The following is a 20,846-nucleotide window of genomic DNA, read 5'->3' as shown; positions in this document are numbered from 1 at the left end:
CTACCTTTGTCTGTTTCCCTTTAAACAAGGCACTACAAGACTGAGGGATGGCCACTCTGGCTTGCTCCTGGCCCTGAGCCCCACCTGAGGCCCTGAGACAAACTTGATCATCTTCTGTGCATTCTGTCAACCTGAAGGCCTGGTGTGGGGCAAAGTCACTGGCCAAGATCAGTCTAGGCCTTTCCTATGGGCACTCTGGACTGAGATCCCAGCCCTCAGTCTGTGCCTGGGGACCCATCTGAGGAGGGGAAATTTCATGTGTCTTGGGGGGATGAATCATAGGCACTGCCTGGCTTCAGGTGGTTCCCAGATTCTAAGGGGCATCCAGTGACAATGCTGCCCTGTCCCATGGTCCCCAGATGGGTGTGGGATGGCACAGGGAGAGGGCTGGACAGCTACAACTCTCTACCCCATCCCCAAAGAGTGATGGGGGATTGAGAAACAAACTGTCCTCTATAGATGAAGAAAAGGCAAGAATCACGGTGACTCAGCTGACTGGTGGCAAGGCTGGGACAAGAATTCAAGTCACCTGTCCAATGCACTTGTGGTACCTGGCATTTGCATCCCAGGACTGACCTGGTAGGAGCTGGGGGTGTTTTCAGTGCCTGTGGAAGTTTCCACAGAAGACACAGGACAAAGCTGGGCATGACAGTGCCTGCCTGTGATTTCAGCATTTGGGAGGCTGAGGCAGGAGGATCAAGGAGTTTTAGACCAGCCTGAAGAACATGGTGAGTTCAAAGCCTGCCTAGACTCAAGGGAGACCTTATCTCAAAAAAGCAGGGCAGCTGGTAGAACATGGGCTAGCTCTGCCGTGCTGCTTCTGCAAAAGGGACCACCACTCACCTCCGATCTTCCTTGGCCCTGTGAGGTTCAGTTCAGGCTGAGTCCATCCTCCTAGGTCGGAAGACTCAGAGGCCCTGACCCTGCAGACCTGCTGGCAAACTTACCAGAGCACTCGACCAGCTGGGCCCTACAGTCCCTCCCTTCCTGGCCACAGCCAGAACCAACCACGCAAAATAAGGCTGGTCTTCCATGGAGAAAGCAGAAAATCACAATTAGCGATAGAGAGGTATTCCTGGCATTTCCTCCCTCATAGTACTGAGGATTGAACCCCAGGGGTGCCATCAGGGGTAACCCAAATATACAACGAATGCTTAAGTTTTTAAAATTGCAATGAAAGTATATAACTATTTATCCCCCTCAAGACTGCCCCTTGCTTCAAACACACCCCCCACCGTTCCTGCCACTTCCCGAAGCAGTTCTAGAAGTCCTTTCATGTGTCTTTACAATGTGTGATCAAAAACACACTGAATGCTCAGCCATGTGCCGTCCAGTGGGAAAGTGGCTCATAAAAACATCACGGTGCGGCCTCATCCACCTCATTCACTGGTCCTGGCACACTGTGCAACTTCTGGCTCTTTACCAGAGTCAAAATGACCATTGAAAGAAAATATTTTGAATCGATTCAGGACATCGAAACAGCCACAGCAGCAGAACTGAGATGCTCAGGAAGGAGGGGTCTCAGAACTGCTTCAGAAAGTGGCGGGGATAATGGGGTGTGCTTGAAGTGAGGGGGAGCATTGGAGGAGGATTAAAAACAGCGTGTTTCTTACTGTAATAATTTTTTTTTAAAATGTCTCTTAAAATCACAGTATTCTACTGATTGTACCCTATCCCTCTCCAGCTTTGTATTTTTTATTTTGAGACAAGCTCTTGCTAAACTGCCCCAAGCTGGTGCCCTGGAGACTTCTGTCTCCTGAGCCCAGATGATGAATGAGGTAGAAAACCTGGTTTCCCCGAGTCAGAGCAACAACCCCCGCACCCCAGTAAGGAGGCCACACGCAGGTCAGTTGGTCAGCAGTGGTTATTGCACCATTGGCAAATAATGAAACGTGTACATTAGCGACAACAGCAGGGTCAGCAACAACCCTCCAAAGTACCTGCGCTAAGTCCATTCCATTCTTCACAGGAGGGGAATAAACAACAGGAGGACACACACACACTCACGCACGCACACACACACCACAGGATGAAAAGCAATAAATTACTGGCCTCATTTCTGCCCGAGTCCTAAGAAAAGACACAGTTAAAGAGCAAAGCCTGTCCAGGCTGCTTCCTGGGTCTCCCCTGGGTCCTCAGCCTGACAGTGAGCAGCCAAAACCGGAGGCCTGAGCAGCGCTTCCTCTCCCTGGCCGAGGTGAGCTTAAATACCTGGCTTCTCACCAGAGAACTATTTACAAGGGAGGTGGCCACACCAGCCTCTGGGGGTGCTGAGAATAGCTCATCTGGACCTGAGAAAAGTTGTCACAAGCCCCAGGGGGCGCCAGGTGTAGGGGAGGCCACACACTCACGCCAGAGCCCTCTTCCAGGACAAGAGGGGGTTCTTCTCCATCCCAACAGGGCTCCTCCCTCCACAGGAGTCAGTCAACCCACAGAGTTCAAAGCCTGGAATTTTTCTCTCAGGTTTCTCACTCGGCCCTGCTTGCTTGGGCCTGCTGGGTCCCTGGGATCGTTTTCCTTCGGCCAGTGCTCCGAAGACTCCTGGGAATCTTGACCCTGTTCCTCCACGGCCTCTGGTGAACCTGATTCCTGTGTGCTGCCCTCCTCCTCCTCAGGCCCCGAAGCAGGCCTGGGAAGCGGCCTCTTCTCCAGGACAATCACCCGCTGGTTGTTGTCCAGGGTGAGGTCTGCGGTGACATACAGGGCTTCTCCTCCATTCAGCCCACTTTGGGTCTGCGGCCCAGGAGGCGGGGACTGGGCAGCCTCTCCACCTCCCTGGCTGCTCCTGGTGCTCAGGCTGCAACAGCGGCCCACCCTGCCCGACACAGGAGGCTGCACCGTGATCTCAGGGACTGAGCGACTCCGGTTGACCGGCGGGGCACGAGGCCGACTGCCCTCGGTCTGGGCAGCCCAGTCGTGGGCGTACTTGGAGCACAGCTCTCGGACATCGGGCCAGTGGAAGGTCTCGGCATCAAAGGGGCTCAGCCGGGCCCCGGGTGAGGTGGTCTTCACGCTGGCCGCAGAGGGGCTGAAGGAAAAGCGTCGTGGCGACGTCTCCCCAGCAGAGGAAGGTTTGCGGGGGCTGTGCTCCTGGGCCATCAGCTGCTCGCAGCTGAGGAGGGACAGCACGGGCTTCCTCTGGCCTGTGAGGAGAGAAAAGGCCAGCTGAATCGCTCTGCAGGAGGCACAACCAGGGACAGAGGCCTCCATCTGTCTCCTTAGCTCTTGCTCCAGACAAGGCTGGAGCCGGGGTTTTGCATGTGAAGGAAGAGAAATCCAATTTACCAGCTACTCCCCACAGTCAAAGGGGGATGGGGAGAAGGAAGAAAAGGAAGTGAGGGAATGGGGGAAGGGATCAAAGGGAATGAGGAGAGGCTGTGCTTCCGTCCCTCCCTGTTCCCTCTGCTCCAGAGGGAGGGCTGAGGGCGGGCACTGAAGGGCTCCACGGAGTGCAGGGTCGGCCTCGGAGTGCCAGACTGACTGCCAGGGCTCACACCTGTGGTACACGGGCTCTTTTTGGTGTGACCTTTTTCGTCTTTCTAAACTAGTGCTCCACTGTTGAGCTACATCCCTAGTCTTGACACGACCTCTCTGGAAGTCACCTCCCCAGAGGCACCGGCTACTAACTGGCTCTTCCACCTGCAGACTCTCGTTCCAACATACCTTTGCCACTGGCCAGCTCTGCGGCCTCCTGCAGGCAGGGAACAGTGGGGCTCTTCTCATCGGTGTCCGGAGCTGCACTCTCCCACTGCAGCGGCACCCTGGCCGGCACTGCCTTGATGCTCTTGATGCGGAGGCTGTACTGGCGGGCCAGCTGGTAGACTTTGTTCTTGACACACTCACTCACCTGGCTGTCCATCACGTGTGACAGCTGCATGATGCGGGGGTGCAGCGGGGTCACCAGCTCCCCCTGGACCCCGCTGCTCAGCTCCTTCACCAGCTCTTTCAGCTCATGGGCCAAATGGGCCCGGCTGGGTGGCTCAGTGGGCGAGGCGCTTTCCGGGGAGGCAGTGGCCGACTCCTCGGTGATGGCCCCCAGCTCATGCTCCTCCAGGATGAAGAGCGGCTCCTGGAGATCAAAGCCACTGGTCTGACCCTGGCCTGGTCCCAGCTGGGGGCTTCGCTCAGCAGACTCCATTCTCTCCCACATCTTCACAACTTCCGACGACGGACGGAACTCAGCATCTGTGACAGGAGCCGGGTCCTCTGTGCGTGCCTGGCTGGGTCCTGGGAGGTCAAACAAGGTCCACGGTGCCACTCGGGAATCCCCCTGTCTCTTGTACCCCACCGGAGCTGCCGGCTTCAGGTCTGGCCCCGGAAGGCTGTTGATCCTGGAGACGGAGTTCCTCACCAGCCCTTTGGGGATGTAGGAGAGACTCTCCCGGCGCCGCACACTGAAGCCTGCATCGTGATGCTCTGCATTCTCATAGTAGCTCTTAATTTTATCCAGCAACAGCCGATCTCGGGTGGAGAGTGCTGAGTCCTTCTTGCAGGAAGACCTGCTGGACTCCACTGGGCAACCCGCGTTTGGGGACTCTGTCCTGTTGGCAGAAGGGCCATTCTCTATGGCCACCCCCGTGCTGACACCCACTTCCAGGGCAGGCTGGGAGTCGAGTGAGTCCGCTGCGCTGCCCCACTGGGCCAGGCCCTTCTCACTGCCCTCCAGACTGAGCACACTGCTGCTCCGGCTGACCAGCCGTGGCATCCCAAAGCCACTGGACTTGCCACCGCCATCCTCCAGGGTCAGGCTGCTGCGCCGAGAGAAGCTGCTGGCAAACCGCTCAGCAATGACACTGGCCTGGTCTAGCACAGAGGGTGGCAAGAGGCTCTCGGAGTCCTGGGCTGCTCCCATCTCTTCCTCCTCCTCCTCACTGCTCAGGGTCTTAAGATCTTCGGTGCTCTCGGCCACCACGAAGCCCTCCATGTCCACTGGGAGTTCCATCCCCAACAGCTCCTGCTGGGTGTCAAGTCCTGTTTCCAGGACTTCGGCTAACTCTGTGTCTGAAGGCATCTCCTCAGTGTTAGGACCTTCTGTAACAGCAAAGACCTCCTGCTCAGCCACAGGACCAGGACCTGCTTCAGCCTAGATACAGCAGAGAGAGCTTACGTGAGTAAAAGCCTCCTTCACGAGGCCCAGGGAAGAGGAAGGCACAGCTGGCTCACAGCCCAAGGAGAAGGACTCCACTTTAGAACCAAAGGCAAGCAAGACAAGTGACTCAAAAGTAAGGCGACAGGTCCTGAGGGAGAAGAAAATGCTAGTGTCCTTAGGTCACCCTGCATCTGGGATGCTGAGCCCATGACCTCCTACCCAAGGAAAACACTAGGAACACAGAAGGACGTGTGCTTCCTCTCGGTGGAAGGCTGCCTGGGAACCATCAGCTCATGGGCGCATACAACACCAGGCCTGGAGCTGTCCCAGTTCCCAGAGAATGGCTCTCACAAGCACGTCCAGAGCCATGGCACTGGGATGCCCCTGCCTGATGGCAAGGCAGCTCCTGAAAGCCCTAGACGCTGCCCACTCTGGGTCCTGGGGTGCAAACCCAGGCCGTGCTTCCTGAGAGGGTGACACAACTTCCACAAGGGACCAGGGCCTTTGTGTGGGAGCAAGGTCCAAAGGGCAACACAGTATGTGCTGTTGCCATCAGAAGTCAGGACAGAAAAACCAGCTCCAGCCAGCCAGCCTCGCCATCCGAACACCCCACAGATGGCAAGGGAGGAAGCACATTTGAGAATTTCCTCCTGACCACCTCAAAGGTAATTTGAGCCCTTCATTTGGCTAGCGCAGCTTTCCAGATAGGTGTTTAGGGAAAAGAGTGAACACACTAAATTCTGAGGAATCAGACCTAATTCCATGAGTTCTAGTCCAAAATCTGCAGTGCAGAAACATGAGCTAGGCCTGCAGCATCCAAAACAGTAGCTACCAGCCACATCTGGCGTTCTGAGCAACTCAAACATAGCCAGTTCAAATCAAGGCCTGCCGAAAGAGTAGAATACACATCAGATCAAGAAGACTTTGTATAAAAGGAGGGATAAAATATCAGTAAATTTTATACTGATTACATGCTAATATTTTGGACCTACTGGATTAAATAAACTGTACTATTAGAATTAATTTCACCTGTTTCTTTTTCTTTTTTTGGTACCAGGGATCGAACTCAGGACCTTGCACTTGCAAGGCAGGCGGTGGAACCACTGAGCTAAAGTCCCAGCTCACCTGTTTCTTTTTAATTAATTTTTTTTAAACATGGCTACCAGAAAATTTGTATTATACATGGGGTTTCCATTCTGCTATTATGGTACAGCACCACTTGCTATGCTCTGAATGGTATCCCCCCAAAATTCATGTTAGAACCTAATACCAGTGTGACAGGGCTAAGCAGAGGAGCCCCTGGGGAAGTGATTTAAGTAAAAAAGGCTTCACCTTCACAAATGGGATTAGTGCCTTATAAAAAAAGCATGGCTGGTACCTTAATTTTGGACTTCTCAGCTTCCAGAACTATGAGCAATATATAAGCATGCAGTCTCAGATAGAGCAGTCCCAACAGACTAGAATACCCCACTGTATTCCTACCCAGTGTCATTTAGATTCTCAGACTTGTCGTGCCTGGAACACCCACCCTAGGGTCTGGCCTTTTCCTTGTAATTTGGGAAAAGCAAAAGACTCAAATCCAAGCATCCTACAGATACAATGGAGCAGAAGGAAGAGGAGAGGGGGCCTCTGAGTCAGAGAGCCAGGTCTGATGTTAACTATGTCCTCAGTGAATGCCAGGACCACCACTCAACCTCTCAGAGCCTCTTTTTCCTTCCCGAGATGTTGCAGGGAGCAGAAGAAAGAGATAAAATATTAGATATACAGGAGGTGTTCAGTGGATAGTGACACCCTCCCGCTTTGACAGGTGGCTGCAGGCATGACTTAAAAGTCTGGCCGGCTGGCAGAGGTGGGGCCCTGTGCCCTGTCCAAGGCAGCCTGGCTGAGGGGCATAAAACCTGGTTTACTTCCACTAGCTGTGCCCCTTGGCATGGGCCTTCATCTGGCCCAAGGAAGGAATGCCTTCTTCTAATTCGAGGAAAGGAGATATATACGCACTAAACTACACACCCCTAGGCTGCAAAAGCTCCCCAAAGGGGCAAGAGTCGTGGTGGTAGGGAACTCCTGTTCTCAGAGGGACAGCCTGGCCTGAGAGAGCTGCCTACAGTCCTGGACAGCAGGCTCCAGCTGCCCCTGCACTAACTCCATCCCACCTGCCAGCCACTCACCTCTGGCAGGGAGGAGACAGACTCGAAGCTCATGCACTTCTCAGCACTGGTTGGAGATTGGTTGCTGCACCTTCTGTGGCTCTTGGAGCCTTCAGACTCCCGGCGCCCCTTCCCCTGCAGCAAGGAGAGGGCAGCTGTCAACTCCAGGACCATCAGGAGCTGGCCTCTTCTGCATCTCAACATGGGTAGCACCTCCTGAACCCAAGGTCTGCGCTGAGCCAGCCCTGGACCCAAGCCCTTCCAATGCAAGCTGAATGGCCAGCCTGGCTTGCAGGAATCCTCGCAGTGTGAGAAGCCCAGCCTGCCTCCCTTCCGGCCCAGCAGACAAGCTCCCTCCTAGCCCCACTGGTTCTGCCCCACTTGTCCTCCTCAGGGGTGGTGTACTCATTAGTGCCCAGCCCTTGGAGAGTGCATGCCAGGGGCTCACCAGGGCATGACAGTGAGTGAGAGGTTAAGAGGTGCCGGCAGGAGTGAAGGAGCAGGCAGCGGGGACAGGAGGGACTCTCAGATGGGCATGCACAGGCCAGGGAACATGCGAGGAGGAGGGGAGATCAAAGAGACACCTCACCATAGCACCCCGGGAGAACAGTAAAGCGTTGGCCCGATAGTGCCAGCAGTGCAGGGCGGCCAGCAGGGAGCTGGCAAAGTCAGCTACCTGCTCTGCCACTGCCAGACTCTCTTCTACCACCTCCTCCTCCTCCTCCTCCTCCGAGCCTAGGGGCTCTGGCCTGGCTCCCTTCTTGCTGCTTTCATGCCCCGCCAGGTCCTCCAGAGAGACCGGAAAGGCCTGCTCCTCCTCCTCCTCTTCTTCCTCTTCTTCCTCCACCACCTCCTCCTCTTCTTCCTCCTCTCCAGCAGCTCCCTCAGCCTCAGGCTGCAGGTCCCACGTCTGGGGTGGCCGCCCCAAGTCCAGGAGGGCACCAGCACTGCCTGCATGCTGTTCAGAGCACAAGACACCCTTGTGACCCACCGAGTGGGCCACCTCCCCTCTTCCTGCAGGCAGCCAGGGAGGGGAGGCCGTGCACAAAGGCCACACCTAGGCTCCCAGCCGGGTCCTCCCCTGGGGCCTAGCGAGGAGTGGGGCATTTTGTGGGGGGAAGGCTGGGTCCTGGTCAGGAGCACAGGCCCAGGAGTGGGAAAACGAGAAGGGAACTCAGGTACCGCACCAGGAAGAGGGAAGAGAAGGGTCCCACGGTGAGGGCCATGACTTATGCCTCTCCGCAACCCCCCATCACGGCCTGCACACGTAAGCGTGGACCGGTCTGTGCGGAGTGACCGAAGACAAGGGGCGCGGAGGGCTGGGGGCCAGACATGGCGCCCCCTCCTCAGGGCAGCTCTGTGACCCCTCCATACCTTCATTCCTGCTGCTCTGGCTGCTGACACCACCACTGGGTCCCCGGCACATGGATGAGGGGCAGGGAAGGGAAGGAGACCAGTAAGCAGGAGAAGCCGCTCTAGAGGCCCGAGAAGCCTCACTGGGGGCTCCTCCTCCCAGCCGCAGGCTTTCAGCTCAGGGCATCCAGGATGTCCCCAGGAAAGGGGGCAAGCCATGTGTGTGTGCGGGGGGCAGGCTCGGCTCCCTCTGTAGAGGGGGTAAGGCCCTCTCCAAGGGCCTCTAACCTGTTCTCCACTCCCCACCGCCGAGCTTCTACCTGCTCACCCCTCTGACCCCTTAGAGCCCCCGGGAACGGCCACCCACACCCCTCACACGCTCACCCTTGTCGCCGAGTTGCCTGAGCAGGTGCCTGGCTGGCTCTGAGGAGGAACAAACACAGGCAGAGTTGAGCATGGGCCAGGAACAGTGACACCTGGCCTGAGTCCCAGGCCCACAGCACCGCTGACCCGTTACCAGTTCAAGGTCCACTCCGGCTCGCCCACTGCTGAGCCCAAGCCTGCAGCCCACTGTCCCCGTCCCTGCATTATAGCACATGTGCCACAGCACCCCGAGTTCCAGAGCCTCGGGGAGAGATGGCTCCATGCTGCCCCTTCAGAGCAGCCTGCCCGGTCTCTCCATCAAGCCCCTTTGCCTCCCTTGCAAGGAGCACATCAGCGCATTGGCTAACCCTCCCCTGGCCCCTCACAGCACCCCAGCTGGAAAGCAGGTCACACCCGACTTCCTACGACCCCTAAGGCCCAGCATCACGAGGCCGCGCTGCCTGCTGGGAGTGTTGCCCGACTGGACAGGGGACGACCTGGCTCTGGGGACAGAACCCGGAACAGCCATTAGGCTGTACCCAGCCTTTCCGGAGACAGGACTGAGACACGGAGGCAGAGATAAGAGGACCTTATGTCGAGAGCTTAGCCTGCGCCTGCCACAGTCTTACGGGCCTGGTCACGACTGTCTACGAAAGCAGAGGCAGAGGGAGGTCCACCAACGCCTGTCTGCGTGTATCCCAGGAGATAAGGCGCTCTTCAGTCTGCCCCCTGCCAAGGATCAGCTCAGACACACAGACACACACACGCGCACCGTACACCTTCTCTCTGCATCAATATGAGCAAACACCTAATTGTTTCTAAAGTGGAGAGCAAGATGTTCTATTCTTTCACTTAAAAACATGTAATTAAGGATATTTAATAAGTCACAACTCATTTAAAATGGAACGGCCCCTAGGCGTCCAATAGCACACTTGTCTGCCCGGTGGAATCCTCTGGAAGCAGCAGCAGAAAAGACCGTGGACGGCAGGGCCGATGCTCGGCCTCCCTCACCGCCCTTCTTCCGTGCGCTTCCATTTCATCAGCTGATTTCTAACACGGAGGAGGAGGGAGGAGGGACGCCGCGCCGGGGCAGGCACGCTGAACTCAGAGGGGCGACAGCAGCAGACAGACACCTCAGACGCTGCAGCGTCTCTGCGGCAGCCCAGCCCAGCCCCCTGCTACTTCTGGTCCCCTGCAGCAGTTCACACACCGCCAGGCATGCTGTGGCAAGGGCTCTAGAGATGAAAAGGCTCGACTGCGGCCCGCACCCTCTACTCTGAGATGAAACGTGCTGCAGAAACCTGTCTGCTTCGTGACAGGTAACCCTAAAACAGGAAAAGAAGCTCATAAACCTCAAAAACCCAACTCTTAGTTTTCACAGGCTCAAACCTCAGCCCTGTCAAAAATTTCAGCTCAGGGCTGGGGATTTAGCTCAGTGGTTCCGCCGCCTGCCTCATAAGCGCAAGGACCTGAGTTCAATCCCCAGTACCAAAATAAAAATTTTTTTTCAGTTCTGTAAAACAGCTCATTTCTTGAGTGCCTTGAATACCCAAACATTTTTAAACAACTTTGCTGAGGTTTAATTCTCCTACCATACCATACATTTCACTCATTTAAAATGTACAGTTCAGTTAGTGGCTTTAAGCATATGCAGAGTTACACATTGCTGAGGTCCCGGCAGTGTAACTGTTACCACCACCACCACCATCACCACCATCATCATCACTTGAGCACTTTCATGTGCCAAAGGCTTCAATGCTAAGCACTGGCAAGTTAAGGGTGAACGGCAAAGGGAAAGGAAGAGAAATTGAGGGAGCCACAAGTCAGTAAAACAACACCCCCAAGTTAGGGTTTTTTTTGTTTTAGTTTTTGTAACTCGGGCTGGCCTCGAACTTGTGGCAATCCTCCTGCCTCAGCCTCCTAAATGCTGGAATCACAGTACTGCACTACCATGCCCAGCTTCAATTTGGGGCTTTTAACCATAAAACTTTTTTTTTTCTTTTTATTGAGTTTATTGGTACAATCTAGGTATACAATACAATTATATTTGTCATTGGGATTCTGTACCTTTACATAATAGGTCTTGAATCTCATTTTTTTCCCCTTGTCCCTGCCCTCCCTTCACCTCCTCCTCCCCTCCCCATTTACAAACTTTATTTCCATTTTTTCAGTTTTCGTATTTTTTTTCCTCTCCCTTATTACCTTTCCCCCACCCTTCCCACTTTCCCTACACCTTTAGCCCTTTACTTTCTATTTCACATTATTAATTATCTCATTATTAACCATAAAACTTTTGTAACCATGTCAGGTTTGACCGAGGTTCAAGATCCATCTTGAGTAGTACCAGACAACACGGAAACACCAAAGCTGTCTAGAGATACCCGGCTCCACCTTTTTGAAGACTGAAGCCGGTATGTCAGCCCACATGGTGTTCAAGGAACCTAAGGGACATGGCCCGTCAAAACCCAATGCACTTGTGGGTCCAAGCCAAGACACTGTGACCAGTCCTTCTAAAAATCTTTCTCTCCGGGTGACAGCAAGATAGATGATGGTTCTCACACCACCCTACCTGCTCCTAGCTTAACCCAGATCTGTCCCTGAGACTTCGACAGAATGGCAGAGTAAAAACAGATGTAGAAAATATACACTCTCATCAAGGCAGAACCAAGAATAAAGGCAAGGTTTTCTCCCTCTAAATAGATGATTCACTCCAATAAATCTAAGAACACATTAGCAAGTCCAGTAATGGAAGAAAACCCAGGAGAGGAAAATAGAACTTCGTCCTGAGACCCAAAGTAAATATTTCCTGTCTGGATCTGGTGCCACTTGGACTAACTCATTTTCCTCACTTCCTGCTTCTGCTCTGTTGGTCCAGAACTGGGACGGAACCATCCACGATGGCCAAGTGTTAGTCCTGGCCTAATTGGTACATATTCTGAGTGCCAAAGAAGGGAGGCTCACTCGGAGGGGGAGCCAAGAGGAGATGCCAAGACCTAGGGCACAGAGAGGCTGGCTGCCCATGCTGGTGGACAAGGAGGCCCAGAGAGGGGCCAGGGATTTAGCTCCGTGGTGCCGCCACCTGCCTTGCAAGTGCAAGGTCCTGAGTTTGATCCCAGATACCAAAAATAAGGTCCAGAGGAACATGAGCAAGAAAGGGTGCTGTGGGCATCCACTGGCCCTGTCCCACTTCCCTGGGCTTACGAGAGATAAGAACAGCAAATCCAGGTGAGGACCCGTGGCCCCCACCCGATCTGGGGTCCTCCGAGGAGGCTGTTGCCCACACAGCCGTTCTCTTACCAGACTGCCGGCGCCCCTGGCGTGCACGAGTAGAAACCTCGTCCTGGGCTGACCATCCCCTCTTCAGCCTCTCTGGGCTGCGGCGATACCGACTGGGATCTGCACCCAGGAGAGGGCTGATCAGGTTACTGATTCCCCAGGGGCCTCGGCCTAGCCCCTGTCCGTACCCAGCCACCCCTCTGCCACCCACCGCAGCTCCAGGGGCCAGATGCCTCCAGAGCTCCCGCCATCTTCTCCTTCTTCCACGTGGGGGCTCCAGGCACTGTGAAACCCGTCCCTCAGCAGGACTGACCCCCAGCTCCTTCTCTTGAAGTAAAAGTCCCAGGCAAAGCTGGACCTGGGTACAGCCTGACCTAGCCATGTGCACAAGTAGGGACAAACCAGGCAGAAAAGGGTGACTTACAATAGGAGTCCATTTCCAAGATGGCTTCCTTGGCCTGGAAGGGAAGGGCACCGGGTTACCGCTTTGCCGCATACCGGGCCTCTCTCACCCACTAGGACACCCCACAGCCCCATGCCCAGGCCTTGTACTGCTGTGCTAATGCCACTGTCCAGCCAGAGCCAGTGTCCAGGAGGTGGGGCCTCAGTGGACCTTGGAGGAACACTTTCTCCCTGCGTCCATCGGGCACCCCAGGAGCTGACCTTCTGGGGAATGGTGGCGTGATGGTTCTCCAGAATGAGCCTCTTGATGTGGTGAGTCCAGCTCCGTTTCTCCTCCACTGTCTTGGCCTGGGCGGGCCCAAGGGAAGGGACCTGGAGTTACCATTACAGGCCCGAAGATGTCCAGCACAGGCAGCACTTCCGCCCGGGGAGAAGAGGTGGGAAGAGGCACCATGCCGGGCATCTGTGAGGTCGCCTTAACTCCCCACCACAACCCCAAGGGGTGCTGAAACGGTCCCCACATTAGAGATGGAACAATGGTCTGTGGGCAGCGGGGTAAGTCCAGGAGCCAGGAACCAAAGGCAGGCAGCCTGCTGCCCCTCACCTGGATGTTGTACTGCTGTTTGTTGTGCTTATAGTGAGTGACGGTAAAGCAGAGGGAGTCTCTGGTGCTTTCGATCAGCATCAACGAGGAGCACTGCGGACAGAGGTAGAGGGCAGTGAGGCAGGAGGGAGGAGGGAAGAGTTCTGGGCCCTGACAGGCTCAGGATCAGGATGGCGCCGGAGTCCCAGGAAACAGACGTGGAGCAGAGAGACCCACGCCCCAGCAGGCAGGAGCCAGGGAGCCTGGTTACCGGGATGTGACCCTTGTAGACAAAGTGATCTCCCCGCTTCTTGGTGATGAGTAGTGTTCTGTCCAAGAGGAAGAAAGTCCTCTCGTTACGCACACGGTGCACGCGGAAGGTACCCTCCAGGACAAGCTCCCCATAGATGGTCAGGTCAGGTCCCTTCCAGTTGATGAGCAGAGACTGAATCTCCTGTAGGAGAAAGGCCCAGCCCGCAGGGTCAGGCCTCATGGGCCTTGAGGCTCCCCAGAAGGCTCCACGTTCCCTCTCCCAGCCCCACATGGCTCCCCGTCTCCCCCAGCCGCTCAGCCCAGAGCACCTGGAGCCGGACCGCATGCTCATGCCGCCTCTTCATGTCATTGATGTACCAGGCCACACAGGTCATGGTATCGATGGCCTCCTCCACCACCTCAAAGCCATCCTCTTCTTTATCAAAGTGTTTGGCAATTTCCTGTGCAGGAGACAGAGGTCCAGGCAACCCTGTGAGGCCCTGGCTTCCCTCGGGCCCTGTACCCTCTGGAGGACACCAGGGCTACCTGGAGCAGCAGGTGGTACTTGAGGATGCGCTGGACGGGCTTCAGCAGGTAGGAGCCTAAGGGCAGTGAGTGCCGCAGCAGTTCCTGCCGGTCCCGGAAGAACTTGGCCTGCTGCTTGTCCCGCATACATTCTGTCAGCGCGGCCACTGAGCTGGGAGTGGGAGAAGGGGCGTCACTGCCCAGGGCAGCCTGGGGAGGAGGAAGGGGCCCGGACTCCCCAGGCGGCTCAGCCTCCCTCCTCTCAACGCCTCTAGCTACTCACTTGGGGTAGTTGTTGCAATACTGAGTGTAGATATCAAACTCTTGGCTCTAAGGAGAAACCAAAAATAGTGACTATAAATCTGGGAGGAGTAAAGACAGGCCTCAGTCCCATTCCCCAAGTGCTGACAGAACTACCTTCGTAGCCAGTGTTTTAGGACAGTGGTGGTGAACCTACAGTGGTGAACTTCTGAAAGGCTTGCCATCAATGGTCTAGGGCATCCCATCTACTAGCAACCCGACCCTGCCCCAGCACAGCCTCCGTTCACGGTGCCGTGCCCTGTCCCCAGTAAGGGTCCCCAGACACTCATGTGCTCCTATGTTGGCTGTTCCAGTCCCTCTGAGCTCCCAGCAAGACAGGGCAAGAGGCAAGGACCCAGGTCTTCTTACCCTTTCCACGAAGCAGCTGGCCACAGCCACAGGGTCACTGTTGCAGCTATCCAGGTCTCTGAGCAGCTGGCTGGGTAGAGAGAGGCCATCAGGTGTGACCTCTGCAGCCTCCTGACGGAGACACGCCACTGCCCCACCTCCTGAGACCCAGTCCCCCAGCCCTGCCGTCACGCTAGGAGCCGGGGCTTCCACCCTCTGAGGGAGCCCTGCCCCAGGCAGCGACCACAGGAAGGATACAGCACACCACAAAGACAGGAAGCCAGGGAGCCCCATGTGCTCGGCAAGCAGGAAGAAGGGGACACTAGTACCCACCTCAGAACGGGACAGCTCCTCTGCGAGCAGGGTCGAACACATAAAAGCAGAGATGAAAGGTGGAAGAAGAGAAGGGACTAACAAAGAGGAGCACCAGGTGGGAAAGAGGAAGGATGCAGGGAGAGAGAGGGTGAGCTCCAATACCCCTGATCTTAGACGGGGGCACTGCGGGGAACCCCAGAAACAGCACTCCCCAGCCTCCTCCATCTGCGCCTCTCCCACTCCATTCCCCCATCCCCAGCCTGCCCTCCTGAGCTTTCCCCAGGCTCACAGGTCCCTCTGTCTGAAGGGACCTGAGGAAAGGCTCTCCCGTCCTGTCCTGTTGACGCTGCTCCCTCTGACCAGTGCCTTTCCCTGAAGTCTGCAGTCCCACAAGCAGCAGACGTGAACAGCTCCTCGCCAGGCCGAGGTCAGCCTCTCCCACCTGGCCTGTGCACTCCACTAGTGGGCAAATCCTGTCCAGGGAGTCCCACTTCTCTCAGGGTAAGAAATTACAAGATGTGCAGATGGGGACCAAAAAGGAGGAGGACAGAGGAGAGCACCCATGTAAGAGAGTCCAGCAGTGCCCATAGAGGGCTCTGCCTTAGGCCGGACTCAATACACACGCCCTCAAATTATCTCTCCAGCCTCTAGAAACTACGTCAGCCCAGGGTACATTTCCCAGCTGCTGCCTCCTCTCCAGCACAGAGCTAATTATGCCCTTTTTCAGAAACAGACCACCCTTTCCCATCCTCAGAGATCAAGATGCAGACCCACACGTCAAAGCCCAGAGTCCAGGGACACCCAGGGCTCCTCCCTGGGCCGGCCCTGAGGGGCCCGGGCAGCAGAACACAGTGCGGGGTAGGCCTGTGCACTCCCATACCTGTTCAGTGCATAGATGCTCTCTATGTTCCCAAACAGGGCGCTCACTTGTTCTGGCTTCAGCAGCCCAGGTGTCTCGATGATCTTCAGGAGGTAGTCCTGCCCGGACAGAGGCACTCAGCGCCTGGCCCACCCAGTCTCCATCCTGTCCCCTCACCTCCCCTAGCCATGTGTGACTCTGTCCCGCATTTCACAGCAGTGATGCAATTTCACAGGCAGCACCCATTGTACCAGGCTAGAAAGCGCCCACCCCGAAATTCATGTCCGCTTGGCACCTCAATATGAGACCTCGTGTGGAAGTCGGGGCCTCGCAGGTGTCATTAGTCAAGACTTTCAGAATGATACCACATAATATTTAGAGTGAACTCTAAATCCAATGACTGGTGTCCATATAAAAGGAGAGGACACAGAGACACAAGAAAGACAGTGGGACGAGATGAGGGGTCACCAGAATCTAGGGGATAGGCATTCTCCCCTGGGGCTCCACGCCAATGCCTTGAGCCGACTTTCGATTCCCAAGTGAGAACTGTTTCTGCTGTTCCAAGCTACCTGGCTGGTACTAAGTTGGTGCGTTGTCACCAGAGAGGCCGCAGGCTCCTCAGAGGCGGCCACACAAGCCCTTTTCCTGTGCACCCTGAACAGCGTAAAGCCCTACACCAGCCCCGAGAGTCGACTGTGTCCTCGCTTTGCAGACAAGAGACCTGAGGCTTAGGAGGTTATGTGCCTGCTTGAGAACCACAGCCAGGAAGTGGCAGAGCAGAGCCCAGGCTCGGTCCCTGCAGGGCACCTCTGTCAGGCTAGGGCCCCTCCTGCCCCCATCAGGGTGCTTACCAGTGTGGCTAGGTGTCTCCAGGATGCAGAAGTCACAGCCTCTAGGGACAGAATCCCAAGATCTTCCCACTGCTCCGAGGGAAGCAGATGTGTCAGGAAGAACTCTCTTCCCCCGCCTCAGCACTCACCTCCACAATGCTGCACAGGTCCTGCACATACATGCGCTCGGTTTCCACGATCTCCCGCACCACTCGGCCCAGGTAGCTGAGCTTGTGGTGCGAAGGCCCCACCCCCCGGCTGCCGTGTGGGGAGAGGGGACCCTTTGCTCTCAGCCGGCCGCTGGCACTGTTGTTGCTGTTAGGGCCGTGCCCGTTCTGGGCCGAAGCCTCGGGGCCAGTGGGCTCCTCCATGGCGCTGCGGCTGTCACGGGAGGAGCCAGACGAAGAGGTGGTAGACGTCAGGCTCACTGGTCGCTCCTGGCTGCCATCTTGGCGGAGGGTGGCAGAGACAGGCATCCTGACATCGCTGCCTGGGGAAGGCACCTCGGGGAGATTCTGGAACAAAACAGACGGACAGAGAGACTCAACCTCTGAGCATCCACAGAATCCGGAAGCGGAAAGGAGACTGCCAGAGCTGGGACAGCACAGTGGGAAGCACAGGACAGCACAGTGGGAAGCTATTGTCAGCAGGAGAGGAGTGACGATGGTGGTGATAGCTGTGCATCGGTGTGAACGCACTTATTATTGAAATGTACTCTTAAAAATGGTTTACAATCGTCCCGGTGTGGTGGCTCTTGCCTGTAATCCCAGCACTCAGAAGGCTGAGGCAGGGAGATGGTCACAAGTTCGAGGCCAGCCTGGGCTACACAGTGAGACTCTGTCTCAAAAAAAAAGGTTTAAGAGGATAAGTTTCAAGTTCCGTGGATTTTACCACAATTAAAAGAAAACTGAATGTAGGGAGGAGGATCATTCCCTCAGACTCTGAGGGCTGGCAAGGGTGCCCAGCACGTCCTTCCCGATTCTAGCAGCGCCACCCCCACCCTCGAGTGGAGAAAGAGCAGCCCATCTTTAAGATGAGGAGATTCAGCATATCCCAGGGCTGTTGTCCCCAAGGACAAAGTGACCTGACACCCCCAGGGCTCTGAGCATGGTGCACCACACAGAAAAGCCTCCACAGACCCCAATACAGCAATGACACTGACAGACATCCGAAGGCTCACCCCAAGCTCGTGGCCGTTAGGGCCAGGGCTAGGGTCACGGTACAGGGACCGGTAGGTCATCTTCTCCTCAGGATTGCAGCATCTCAGGGCACTGGCGACTTCACGTGCACCCAGAACCTTCAGGGTGCTGATGGGGAAGAGGGAGAAGACGGTGGCAAGATGGAGCCAACCTCACGCCACTCCCCCTGGCCCTGGTACAGGCAGACCTCTGACGTAGCCGGGCCAGGAAATTCCTCAGAGGTGAGCCAACGCTGAGTCTCCCCGAGCTCTCTCAGTACAGCTGGGTCAGAGCAGCCCAGAAGGCAGGAAACTGCACCCAGGTGAGGCTAACAGAGCCCCAGGTGGACTTTATTCCCAGAGCAGATGGCACGGCCCACCTGGGGCAGCGAGGGGGAAGGGACAGCGGCCAGAGTCTACACAGGCTGTGCCCTATGGGAAAGACAGAACACCTTGCACCTACCGCATAGGACCAGAGCTCACCAGCACCACTTTCTAGAAAGCTCATCTGATTGCTATTTCCAAGAGGGTTGCGGGGAGTTTCTGGGCAACCCTCTCACTTCTGCTGACCCAAGGCTTCTAACCCCAGGCCAGAACTAAAAAGCAGACACACCTCAGACACAGCCAGGAGCTGAGACTCGAGGCCCTTGATGCCACTCCCTACTTCTCTTGCCTCTGCCCCCAGCTGGGAGCTAGCACTTTTGGTTTTAGAAAATACTGTTCTCTCTGCTTGGGCATTATTTGCTGTCCACCCTCCCTGTGTCCCTCACCCCAACCTGCAGGTCTGATTGGAAGCTACCTCCCCAGGAGCCTTGCCATATTCCCCAAACCTGGGGCCCTGCTGTGGACCCTCCTACAGCCCCCCAGGCCCCTCTTTGGGCAGCACTCCCTGTGTGCCACCGAGCCTAGTCTGAGACCCTCTGCCCTGGCCCATCCGTTACTGAAAGGCAGACGGAGGTCATAGGGCTGATTTGGCAAATACCACGGAGGTCAAACGGATGCTTCTGCTGAGCTGAAAGCCTGGCGTGTCGAGACCTGCTCGCCATCCACCACTAACCCAGCCAGAACTTTCCCAGCCCTGTCACTGTGTCTCCACCACAAAGCGGAGGTTTACCAAGCAGAGAAACCTCCCTCCTCGACCAGGCTTCCTTCCTCTACATTTAAGCACAGGCCTCTCCACAGGTGGGGCAAGGCAGCACCGTCCACACCTCTGCTCTCACGGACCCTGTGGCCCAACCCACCTGGGTCCACAAATTCTTAAAAGCAGTTAAACCCCTAGTCCCCCTGCCCCATCAGTCCCTGCTGGGACTGATGGGGCAGGGACTTGTGGCCTAAGACCTTTCCCAGATTAGCCTGGGGTCAGTCAGTCAGCTCCTCAGGGAAGCTAAATGGAAAGGGCCCAAGTTCCAAATGGATTTTGCAGCCAGCCAGGTCACAGCCTGAAAGCAAAGGATTAATCAAGCTCCACCCTACCGAGCACACATCCAGAGATCACACATCCAGAGATTGTTCTCTAAAGGGTACCTCCTGGGGCTGGTTCTTTGGAGACCCCACTGCCTGTTGGAAAAGTTTTTTTCTGGTAAAAAAACACTTGCCCGCCTGCAAGCCCAGCTTTCCTTTCCAAAGTGGAGACCATGCCTTCATCTTCCTGGGGCCGAAACATAGAGAGCAGTCCCTGGGCTACGTTCCCATCTCAGTGCACAGGTAAGTCTCCGCTCCCAACAATCTGCGCTGTGGCACTGTCTGGACCTCACCACACAGACGCAGAACCGAGTCTGCAGATAGAAACTGGTAGGGTCTGGACTAGAATAAGGCTCCAGAATCCACGCATTCCAGCCACCATCTCCTTAATAATGGATTTCACACTATTGAGGGCCATCAGCAAAGGATTAGTCACGGCTTTGGATGAGCATAAGCCATGGGGGGAGGACTGGAAAGACTGGGTCATAATATGACACTCCATAGACTGAGATGGCTCTTTCTGGACCTGATGCTCCACGGTCGCTCTCCCCCCACATTACAAGATAAAAATACAGATTATAGATCAAAGGATCACAGGCACCGGGAAAGCAGAAAGGAGGGTTGAGCCAGGCAAGGGGGCACACACCTATAATCCCAGCACTCAGGAGACTGAGGCAGGAGGATGGCTGCAAGGCCAGCCTGGACCACACAGGGAACTGAAGGCCAGCGTGAACTACATAGCAAGGCCTTATGTTTTGTGGGGGCAGGTTAAAAGGTTCCCAGGATAACACTGTAAATTTCTCAAATGGTCAAAGAAGCCCTGTAGTGACTCAGAGACCCACCCATGACCATGAGGACCTCTCTCCTAGGCAGGAGGACTCGGGGCCAAGAAAAGGAAGGGCTGAAGGAAAAACAGGGCAGAGTCCAGCACAGCAGATCCAAGTGCAGACGGTTAGGAAAGGCACTGGACAGTGATGGAACACGGACTACTACTGCATTTGAATGCTGCTGGGGGAGTGATTGCTGAGTGCTGCTGAGGATTGAGCCCAGGCCACATCCAGAGATTGTTCTCTAAAGGGTACCTCCTGGGGCTGGTTCTTTGGGGACAAACACTCCTCCGCTGTGGCTGCCCAGCCCTACCCTCCCACTGTGTCTGAGCAAGTTCTGGCCACGCAAGGCCAATCTGAACCACTGCTGTGTGTACAGCTCAGCCTCTCAGCCACAAGCGGCCCTCACATGCTCCCTGGCCGGGGGCAATCTTCCTTCCTACTTGATAAGCACCGCCCTATTGTAAGATTCACCCCCAAACCAGGGGGACAATCTGGTTCCTCAAACTCATGGGGGTGGAGGGGTGAGGCAGGCAGCAGCCACACGGAAGCCTACGCCCACCCCTTCCCCAGGGTCCGCTCCAGGACCTCTTCCCTCTTTCAGCATTAGTCAGTTCGTGCCATTATCAGTCCATGAATCATCGGTCTCTAGAAAATCGACATCTCACATCCCACACTGTGAAGCCCTCTTGGACAGGGCTCCCAAAGATCCTTTTTTTTTTTTTTTTTTTTTTTTTTT

At 55.7% G+C, this 20,846-nt stretch overlaps 1 protein-coding gene across 7 annotated transcripts in view; it reads right to left on the bottom strand.

The window, feature by feature from the left end:
• Positions 1 to 1,825: 1,825 nt before the first annotated feature.
• The window catches only part of Plekhg3 (pleckstrin homology and RhoGEF domain containing G3), a 27,770-nt gene continuing 8,749 nt past the window's right edge, over positions 1,826 to 20,846 (bottom strand). For 4 of the 7 annotated variants that reach the window (XM_010603030.3, XM_033766926.1, XM_010603027.3 and 1 more), the window contains 17 exons: positions 16,792 to 17,157; positions 15,834 to 15,931; positions 14,660 to 14,729; positions 14,274 to 14,320; positions 14,012 to 14,162; positions 13,795 to 13,926; positions 13,485 to 13,667; positions 13,235 to 13,327; positions 12,892 to 12,978; positions 12,653 to 12,686; positions 12,250 to 12,348; positions 8,974 to 9,012; positions 8,611 to 8,645; positions 7,826 to 8,194; positions 7,258 to 7,371; positions 3,664 to 5,083; positions 1,826 to 3,143 (listed from right to left, as the gene is read on the bottom strand). In XM_010603030.3, coding sequence (XP_010601332.1) covers positions 2,425 to 3,143; positions 3,664 to 5,083; positions 7,258 to 7,371; positions 7,826 to 8,194; positions 8,611 to 8,645; positions 8,974 to 9,012; positions 12,250 to 12,348; positions 12,653 to 12,686; positions 12,892 to 12,978; positions 13,235 to 13,327; positions 13,485 to 13,667; positions 13,795 to 13,926; positions 14,012 to 14,162; positions 14,274 to 14,320; positions 14,660 to 14,729; positions 15,834 to 15,931; positions 16,792 to 17,118 — 4,017 coding nt within the window. In that variant the 5' untranslated portion in view covers positions 17,119 to 17,157 and the 3' untranslated portion in view covers positions 1,826 to 2,424. The other 3 variants (XM_010603026.3, XM_010603025.3, XM_033766929.1) reach the window with 3 other exon arrangements.

Source organism: Fukomys damarensis, unplaced genomic scaffold, assembly GCF_012274545.1.
Source record: "Fukomys damarensis isolate Sample0158 unplaced genomic scaffold, DMR_v1.0_HiC HiC_scaffold_21, whole genome shotgun sequence".
Lineage (NCBI taxonomy): Eukaryota > Metazoa > Chordata > Mammalia > Rodentia > Bathyergidae > Fukomys > Fukomys damarensis.
The sequence above is the reverse complement of the archived record's forward strand: the minus strand, read 5'-3'. Positions and strand labels throughout refer to the sequence as shown.